This window comes from Oncorhynchus kisutch, unplaced genomic scaffold (genome assembly GCF_002021735.2).
Source record: "Oncorhynchus kisutch isolate 150728-3 unplaced genomic scaffold, Okis_V2 Okis07a-Okis12b_hom, whole genome shotgun sequence".
In the NCBI taxonomy this organism is placed as follows: Eukaryota; Metazoa; Chordata; class Actinopteri; order Salmoniformes; family Salmonidae; genus Oncorhynchus; species Oncorhynchus kisutch.
The window spans coordinates 14,001,032-14,012,056 of NW_022261984.1; the positions used below are offsets into that span (position 1 = coordinate 14,001,032).

At 40.3% G+C, this 11,025-nt stretch overlaps 1 protein-coding gene across 1 annotated transcript in view; it reads left to right on the forward strand.

Annotated features, from left to right (window-relative positions):
* The window catches only part of LOC109887234 (G protein-coupled receptor kinase 6), a gene marked incomplete at its 3' end in the record, with an annotated part of 59,259 nt that extends 48,895 nt beyond the window's left edge, over nt 1–10,364 (forward strand). The window contains 2 exon segments of the mRNA XM_031814834.1: nt 7,986–8,063; nt 10,264–10,364. Coding sequence (XP_031670694.1) covers nt 7,986–8,063; nt 10,264–10,364 — 179 coding nt within the window.
* Between the last annotated feature and the right edge of the window lie 661 nt (nt 10,365–11,025).

Genomic DNA, 11,025 nt, shown 5'->3' on the forward strand with positions numbered 1-11,025 from the left:
AGTGTTGTAGTTATATGGAGACATCATGCTGTAGTGTTGTAGTTATATGGAGACATCATGTTGTAGTTATATGGAGACATCATGCTGTGGTGTTGTAGTTATATGGAGACATCATGCTGTAGTGTTGTAGTTATATGGAGACATCATGCTGTAGTGTTGTAGTTATATGGAGACATCATGTTGTAGTTATATGGAGACATCATGTTGTAGTTATATGGAGACATCATGCTGTAGTTATATGGAGACATCATGTTGTAGTTATATGGAGACATCATGTTGTAGTTATATGGAGACATCATGTTGTAGTGTTGTAGTTATATGGAGACATCATGCTGTAGTTATATGGAGACATCATGCTGTAGTTATATGGAGACATCATGTTGTAGTTATATGGAGACATCATGCTGTAGTTATATGGAGACATCATGCTGTAGTTATATGGAGACATCATGCTGTAGTGTTGTAGTTATATGGAGACATCATGCTGTAGTTATATGGAGACATCATGTTGTGGTGTTGTAGTTATATGGAGACATCATGCTGTGGTGCTGTAGTTATATGGAGACATCATGCTGTAGTTATATGGAGACATCATGCTGTAGTTATATGGAGACATCATGCTGTAGTTATATGGAGACATCATGCTGTGGTGTTGTAGTTATATGGAGACATCATGTTGTAGTTATATGGAGACATCATGCTGTGGTGTTGTAGTTATATGGAGACATCATGTTGTAGTTATATGGAGACATCATGCTGTGGTGTTGTAGTTATATGGAGACATCATGCTGTGGTGTTGTAGTTATATGGAGACATCATGTTGTAGTTATATGGAGACATCATGCTGTAGTTATATGGAGACATCATGCTGTAGTTATATGGAGACATCATGCTGTGGTGTTGTAGTTATATGGAGACATCATGTTGTAGTTATATGGAGACATCATGCTGTGGTGTTGTAGTTATATGGAGACATCATGTTGTAGTTATATGGAGACATCATGCTGTGGTGTTGTAGTTATATGGAGACATCATGCTGTGGTGTTGTAGTTATATGGAGACATCATGTTGTAGTTATATGGAGACATCATGTTTGTAGTTATATGGGGACATCATGTTGTAGTTATATGGAGACATCATGTTGTAGTTATATGGAGACATCATGCTGTGGTGTTGTAGTTATATGGAGACATCATGCTGTAGTGTTGTAGTTATATGGGGACATCATGTTGTAGTTATATGGAGACATCATGTTTGTAGTTATATGGGGACATCATGTTGTAGTTATATGGAGACATCATGCTGTGGTGTTGTAGTTATATGGAGACATCATGCTGTGGTGTTGTAGTTATATGGAGACATCATGCTGTGGTGTTGTAGTTATATGGAGACATCATGCTGTGGTGTTGTAGTTATATGGAGACATCATGTTGTAGTTATATGGAGACATCATGCTGTAGTGTTGTAGTTATATGGATACATCATGTTGTAGTTATATGGAGACATCATGCTGTAGTGTTGTAGTTATATGGAGACATCATGCTGTAGTTATATGGAGACATCATGCTGTAGTGTTGTAGTTATATGGGGACATCATGTTGTAGTTATATGGAGACATCATGCTGTAGTGTTGTAGTTATATGGAGACATCATGCTGTAGTTATATGGATACATCATGTTGTAGTTATATGGAGACATAATGCTGTAGTGTTGTAGTTATATGGATACATCATGTTGTAGTTATATGGATACATCATGCTGTGGTGCTGTAGTTATATGGAGACATCATGCTGTGGTGCTGTAGTTATATGGAGACATCATGCTGTGGTGTTGTAGTTATATGGAGACATCATGCTGTGGTGTTGTAGTTATATGGAGACATCATGCTGTAGTTATATGGAGACATCATGTTGTAGTTATATGGAGACATCATGTTGTAGTTATATGGAGACATCATGCTGTAGTTATATGGAGACATCATGCTGTGGTGCTGTAGTTATATGGAGACATCATGTTGTAGTTATATGGAGACATCATGTTGTAGTTATATGGAGACATCATGATGTAGTTATATGGAGACATCATGCTGTAGTGTTGTAGTTATATGGAGACATCATGCTGTAGTGTTGTAGTTATATGGAGACATCATGCTGTAGTGTTGTAGTTATATGGAGACATCATGTTGTAGTTATATGGAGACATCATGCTGTGGTGTTGTAGTTATATGGAGACATCATGTTGTAGTTATATGGAGACATCATGTTGTAGTTATATGGAGACATCATGCTGTAGTTATATGGAGACATCATGCTGTAGTTATATGGAGACATCATGCTGTAGTTATATGGAGACATCATGCTGTAGTTATATGGAGACATCATGCTGTGGTGTTGTAGTTATATGGAGACATCATGTTGTAGTTATATGGAGACATCATGTTGTAGTTATATGGAGACATCATGCTGTAGTTATATGGAGACATCATGCTGTGGTGTTGTAGTTATATGGAGACATCATGCTGTGGTGTTGTAGTTATATGGAGACATCATGTTGTAGTGTTGTAGTTATATGGAGACATCATGCTGTAGTTATATGGAGACATCATGCTGTGGTGCTGTAGTTATATGGAGACATCATGTTGTAGTTATATGGAGACATCATGCTGTGGTGTTGTAGTTATATGGAGACATCATGTTGTAGTTATATGGAGACATCATGTTGTAGTTATATGGAGACATCATGCTGTAGTGTTGTAGTTATATGGAGACATCATGCTGTAGTGTTGTAGTTATATGGAGACATCATGCTGTAGTGTTGTAGTTATATGGAGACATCATGTTGTAGTTATATGGAGACATCATGTTGTAGTTATATGGAGACATCATGCTGTAGTTATATGGAGACATCATGCTGTGGTGTTGTAGTTATATGGAGACATCATGTTGTAGTTATATGGAGACATCATGCTGTGGTGTTGTAGTTATATGGAGACATCATGTTGTAGTTATATGGAGACATCATGCTGTGGTGTTGTAGTTATATGGAGACATCATGCTGTAGTTATATGGAGACATCATGCTGTAGTTATATGGAGACATCATGTTGTAGTTATATGGAGACATCATGCTGTAGTGTTGTAGTTATATGGAGACATCATGCTGTAGTTATATGGAGACATCATGCTGTGGTTATATGGAGACATCATGCTGTAGTTATATGGAGACATCATGCTGTGGTGTTGTAGTTATATGGAGACATCATGTTGTAGTTATATGGAGACATCATGCTGTAGTGTTGTAGTTATATGGAGACATCATGCTGTAGTTATATGGAGACATCATGTTGTAGTTATATGGAGACATCATGCTGTAGTGTTGTAGTTATATGGAGACATCATGCTGTAGTTATATGGAGACATCATGCTGTAGTGTTGTAGTTATATGGAGACATCATGTTGTAGTTATATGGAGACATCATGCTGTAGTGTTGTAGTTATATGGAGACATCATGCTGTAGTTATATGGAGACATCATGCTGTAGTTATATGGAGACATCATGCTGTGGTGTTGTAGTTATATGGAGACATCATGCTGTGGTGCTGTAGTTATATGGAGACATCATGTTGTAGTTATATGGAGACATCATGCTGTAGTTATATGGAGACATCATGCTGTGGTTATATGGAGACATCATGTTGTAGTTATATGGAGACATCATGCTGTGGTGTTGTAGTTATATGGAGACATCATGCTGTGGTGCTGTAGTTATATGGAGACATCATGCTGTAGTTATATGGAGACATCATGCTGTGGTGTTGTAGTTATATGGAGACATCATGTTGTAGTTATATGGAGACATCATGCTGTGGTGTTGTAGTTATATGGAGACATCATGCTGTAGTGTTGTAGTTATATGGGGACATCATGCTGTAGTGTTGTAGTTATATGGAGACATCATGCTGTAGTTATATGGAGACATCATGCTGTGGTGTTGTAGTTATATGGAGACATCATGTTGTAGTTATATGGAGACATCATGCTGTGGTGTTGTAGTTATATGGAGACATCATGTTGTAGTTATATGGAGACATCATGCTGTGGTGTTGTAGTTATATGGAGACATCATGCTGTAGTGTTGTAGTTATATGGGGACATCATGTTGTAGTTATATGGAGACATCATGTTGTAGTTATATGGGGACATCATGTTGTAGTTATATGGAGACATCATGCTGTGGTGTTGTAGTTATATGGAGACATCATGTTGTAGTTATATGGAGACATCATGCTGTAGTTATATGGAGACATCATGTTGTGGTGTTGTAGTTATATGGAGACATCATGCTGTGGTGTTGTAGTTATATGGAGACATCATGCTGTGGTGTTGTAGTTATATGGAGACATCATGCTGTGGTGTTGTAGTTATATGGAGACATCATGTTGTAGTTATATGGAGACATCATGCTGTAGTGTTGTAGTTATATGGAGACATCATGCTGTAGTGTTGTAGTTATATGGAGACATCATGTTGTAGTTATATGGATACATCATGTTGTAGTTATATGGAGACATCATGCTGTAGTGTTGTAGTTATATGGATACATCATGTTGTAGTTATATGGATACATCATGCTGTAGTGTTGTAGTTATATGGAGACATCATGTTGTAGTTATATGGAGACATCATGTTGTAGTTATATGGAGACATCATGCTGTAGTTATATGGAGACATCATGCTGTGGTGTTGTAGTTATATGGAGACATCATGCTGTGGTGTTGTAGTTATATGGGGACATCATGCTGTGGTGCTGTAGTTATATGGAGACATCATGCTGTGGTGTTGTAGTTATATGGAGACATCATGCTGTGGTTATATGGAGACATAATGCTGTGGTGTTGTAGTTATATGGAGACATCATGTTGTAGTTATATGGAGACATCATGCTGTAGTTATATGGAGACATCATGTTGTAGTTATATGGAGACATCATGCTGTAGTTATATGGAGACATCATGCTGTGGTGTTGTAGTTATATGGAGACATCATGTTGTAGTTATATGGAGACATCATGCTGTGGTGCTGTAGTTATATGGAGACATCATGCTGTGGTGTTGTAGTTATATGGAGACATCATGCTGTGGTGTTGTAGTTATATGGAGACATCATGCTGTGGTGTTGTAGTTATATGGAGACATCATGCTGTAGTTATATGGAGACATCATGCTGTAGTGTTGTAGTTATATGGAGACATCATGTTGTAGTTATATGGAGACATCATGCTGTAGTTATATGGAGACATCATGCTGTAGTTATATGGAGACATCATGCTGTAGTTATATGGAGACATCATGCTGTAGTTATATGGAGACATCATGCTGTAGTTATATGGAGACATCATGCTGTAGTTATATGGAGACATCATGCTGTAGTTATATGGAGACATCATGCTGTAGTTATATGGAGACATCATGCTGTGGTGCTGTAGTTCTATGGAGACATCATGCTGTAGTTATATGGAGACATCATGCTGTGGTGTTGTAGTTCTATGGAGACATCATGCTGTAGTTATATGGAGACATCATGCTGTGGTTATATGGAGACATCATGCTGTGGTTATATGGAGACATCATGCTGTGGTTATATGGAGACATCATGCTGTAGTTATATGGAGACATCATGCTGTGGTTATATGGAGACATCATGTTGTAGTTATATGGAGACATCATGCTGTGGTGCTGTAGTTCTATGGAGACATCATGCTGTAGTTATATGGAGACATCATGCTGTGGTGTTGTAGTTCTATGGAGACATCATGCTGTAGTTATATGGAGACATCATGCTGTAGTTATATGGAGACATCATGCTGTAGTTATATGGAGACATCATGCTGTAGTTTATGGAGACATCATGCTGTAGTTCTATGGAGACATCATGCTGTAGTTATATGGAGACATCATGCTGTGGTGTTGTAGTTATATGGAGACATCATGCTGTGGTGTTGTAGTTATATGGAGACATCATGCTGTGGTGTTGTAGTTATATGGAGACATCATGTTGTAGTTATATGGAGACATCATGCTGTAGTGTTGTAGTTATATGGAGACATCATGCTGTAGTGTTGTAGTTATATGGAGACATCATGTTGTAGTTATATGGATACATCATGTTGTAGTTATATGGAGACATCATGCTGTAGTGTTGTAGTTATATGGATACATCATGTTGTAGTTATATGGATACATCATGCTGTAGTGTTGTAGTTATATGGAGACATCATGTTGTAGTTATATGGAGACATCATGTTGTAGTTATATGGAGACATCATGCTGTAGTTATATGGAGACATCATGCTGTGGTGTTGTAGTTATATGGAGACATCATGCTGTGGTGTTGTAGTTATATGGGGACATCATGCTGTGGTGCTGTAGTTATATGGAGACATCATGCTGTGGTGTTGTAGTTATATGGAGACATCATGCTGTGGTTATATGGAGACATAATGCTGTGGTGTTGTAGTTATATGGAGACATCATGTTGTAGTTATATGGAGACATCATGCTGTAGTTATATGGAGACATCATGTTGTAGTTATATGGAGACATCATGCTGTAGTTATATGGAGACATCATGCTGTGGTGTTGTAGTTATATGGAGACATCATGTTGTAGTTATATGGAGACATCATGCTGTGGTGCTGTAGTTATATGGAGACATCATGCTGTGGTGCTGTAGTTATATGGAGACATCATGCTGTGGTGTTGTAGTTATATGGAGACATCATGCTGTGGTGTTGTAGTTATATGGAGACATCATGCTGTGGTGTTGTAGTTATATGGAGACATCATGCTGTAGTTATATGGAGACATCATGCTGTAGTGTTGTAGTTATATGGAGACATCATGTTGTAGTTATATGGAGACATCATGCTGTAGTTATATGGAGACATCATGCTGTAGTTATATGGAGACATCATGCTGTAGTTATATGGAGACATCATGCTGTAGTTATATGGAGACATCATGCTGTAGTTATATGGAGACATCATGCTGTAGTTATATGGAGACATCATGCTGTAGTTATATGGAGACATCATGCTGTAGTTATATGGAGACATCATGCTGTGGTGCTGTAGTTCTATGGAGACATCATGCTGTAGTTATATGGAGACATCATGCTGTGGTGTTGTAGTTCTATGGAGACATCATGCTGTAGTTATATGGAGACATCATGCTGTGGTTATATGGAGACATCATGCTGTGGTTATATGGAGACATCATGCTGTGGTTATATGGAGACATCATGCTGTAGTTATATGGAGACATCATGCTGTGGTTATATGGAGACATCATGTTGTAGTTATATGGAGACATCATGCTGTGGTGCTGTAGTTCTATGGAGACATCATGCTGTAGTTATATGGAGACATCATGCTGTGGTGTTGTAGTTCTATGGAGACATCATGCTGTAGTTATATGGAGACATCATGCTGTAGTTATATGGAGACATCATGCTGTAGTTATATGGAGACATCATGCTGTAGTTATATGGAGACATCATGCTGTGGTGTTGTAGTTCTATGGAGACATCATGCTGTAGTTATATGGAGACATCATGCTGTGGTGTTGTAGTTCTATGGAGACATCATGCTGTAGTTATATGGAGACATCATGCTGTAGTTATATGGAGACATCATGCTGTAGTTATATGGAGACATCATGTTGTAGTTATATGGAGACATCATGCTGTGGTGCTGTAGTTATATGGAGACATCATGCTGTAGTTATATGGAGACATCATGCTGTAGTGTTGTAGTTATATGGAGACATCATGCTGTAGTTATATGGAGACATCATGCTGTAGTTATATGGAGACATCATGCTGTGGTTATATGGAGACATCATGCTGTAGTTATATGGAGACATAATGCTGTGGTGGATGTATGGACAGTGGGGTATCATGTTTGTAACAGTGTCTCTCCCCTGCCAGGCCCTGTACCAGCTCGCTCCGGATGAGAAGAGGAAGGACTGTGGAATTAGAATGTTGGAAACGTACTTTAACAACGGGGTGAGTAGCCAATCAGAGTAGGCCTGGCAGGGGAGAGTAGGTTTCTTCACCAACGGATGAGGAAAGCCCGGTGCAGATCAACGGGTGAGTAGGTTTCTTCACTAACGGATGAGGAAAGGCCCGGTGCAGATCAACGGGTGAGTAGCTGTCTTCACTAACGGATGAGGAGAGGCCCGGTGCAGATCAACGGGTGAGTAGGTTTCTTCACCAACGGATGAGGAAAGGCCCGGTGCCAGATCAACGGGTGAGTAGGTTTCTTCACTAACGGATGAGGAAAGGCCCGGTGCCAGATCAACGGGTTGTCATCGTATTCTACAACAGCTGAAGTGGGTACATGTTGGTCGGTGTAATTCTAATGATAGTTGCTGGTTGGAAACACAGTCAACTGAACATGTAATTGAACTGTTTAATACCGTTATTGATACCGTTATTGATACCGTTATTGATACCGTTATTGATACCGTTATTGAAATGCTGTCCTCTTCTGTCCCGCCAGTCAGCAAGCAACATATTAACATGATATTTGAAATGTAATGATAAATGTCTATGATATATATATATATATATATACACACACACACACACACACACACACACACACACACACACACACACAGTGCTTTGGGAAAGTATTCAGACCCCTTGACTTTCCACATTTTGTTACGTTACAGCCTTATTCTAAAATGGATTCAATAGTCCCCCCCCCCCCTTCATCAATCTACACACAAACACCCCATAATGACATCACAAACACCCCATAATGACATCACAAACACCCCATAATGACATCACAAACACCCCATAATGACAAAGCAAAAACAGGTTTTAGGACATTTTTGCTCATTTCTTAAAAAGTGTCAAATTGGAATATATAATTTCCATAAGTATTCAGACCCTTTCCTCAGTACTTTGTTGAAGCACCTTTTGGCAGCGATTACAACCTCAAGTCTTATTGGGTATGACGCTACAAGCTTGGCACACCTGTATTTGGGGAGTTTCTCCCATTCTTCTCTACGGATCCTCTCAAGCTCTGTCAGGTTGGATGGGGAGAATTGCTGCACAGCTATTTTCAGGTCTCTCCAGAGATGTTCGATCGGGTTCAAGTCCGGTCTCTGGCTGGGCCACAAAAGTACATTCAGAGACTTGTCCCGAAGCCACTCCTGTGTCGTCTTGGCTGTGTGCTTAGGGTCGTTGTGCTGTTGGAAGGTGAACCTTCACCCCAGTCTGAGGTCCTGAGTGCTCTGGAGCAGGTTTTCATCAAGGATCTCTCTGTACTTTTCTCCATTCATCTTTCTCTCGATCCTGACTAGTCTCCCAGTCCCTGAAAAACATCCCCATAGCATGATGCTGCCACCACCATGCTTCACCACAGGGATGGGGCCAGGTTTCCTCCAGACGTGACACTTGGCATTCAGGCCAAAGAGTTCAATCTTGTTTACATCAGACCAGAAAATCTTGTTTCTCATGGCCTGAGAGTCTTTAGGTGCCTTTTGGCAAACTCCAAGCAGGCTGTCATGGATGCCACTTCTCAGTAAAAGGCCTGTCTGGCCACTCTACCATAAAGGCCTGATTGGTGGAGTGCTGCAGAGATGGTTGTCCTTCTGGAAGGTTCTCCCATCTCCACAGAGGAACTCTAGAGCTCTGTCAGAGTGACCATTGGGTTCTTGGTCACCTCCCTCCCAAGGCCCTTCTCCCCGATTGCCCAGTTTGGCCGGGAGGCTCTATGAAGAGTCTTGGTGGTTCCAAACATCTTCCATTTCAGAATGATGGAGGCCACAGTGTTCTCGGGGACCTTCAATGCTGCAGAAATGTTTCGGTACCCTTCCCCAGATCTGGGCCTCGACACAATCCTGTCTCGGGGCTCTACGGACAATTCCTTCGACCTCATGGTTTGGTCTTTGCTCTTGACATGCTCTCCAACTGTAGGACCTTACATCTGTGTCTAATTTTCAATAAACGTCCAAACATTTATACAAACATGTTTTCACTTTGTCATTGTGGGGTTTTGTAAGTCTAAATTACTAAAAATGAAAATGTAAAACGTGTGTTTTTGTGTATATATATATATATATATATATATATATATATTTCCCATTTTGAATTCCGGCTGAAACAACAGACTGTGGAATAATTCAAGGGGTATGAATCCTTTCTGAAGGCAGATCAGTTAATTAATAAATCCATCTCTCTCTCCGTCTAGTCGGCAGCCCATCTACGAGATATACCTCAGGAGTTGGTAGGGGAGTGTCGTGAGAAGCTGGAACAGACGCCCTGCAAGGAACTCTTCAACGACTGCTGCAAGTATGTCTGTCTTCTTATTGGTCGAAACACCTGTCCATCAGGGTATCACCTGGCATTCATTGGTCAGCTCGGTGTCAATCAGGGTATCACCTGGCATTCATTGGTCAGCTCGTCTGTCAATCAGGGTATCACCTGGCATTCATTGGTCAGCTCGTCTGTCAATCAGGGTATCACCTGGCATTCATTGGTCAGCTCGCCTGTCAATCAGGGTATCACCTGGCATTCATTGGTCAGCTCGCCTGTCAATCAGGGTATCACCTGGCATTCATTGGTCAGCTCGTCTGTCAATCAGGGTATCACCTGGCATTCATTGGTCAGCTCGCCTGTCAATCAGGGTATCACCTGGCATTCATTGGTCAGCTCGTCTGTCAATCAGGGTATCACCTGGCATTCATTGGTCAGCTCGTCTGTCAATCAGGGTATCACCTGGCATTCATTGGTCAGCTCGTCTATCAATCAGGGTATCACCTGGCATTCATTGATCAGCTCACCTGTCAATCAAAGAGCTACATATAATTAAGTGGTCTGGCTATTGTATCTGGGGGGAGGCATTTTTGGAATGATGGTTGTGTTGTAATTGTGGGGCAGGAAGATTGAACTGAATCCAGAGATGAAAAGGTGAAGCGAGGGAGAACTCAACAAGCAAAGAGTTTTTCTATGG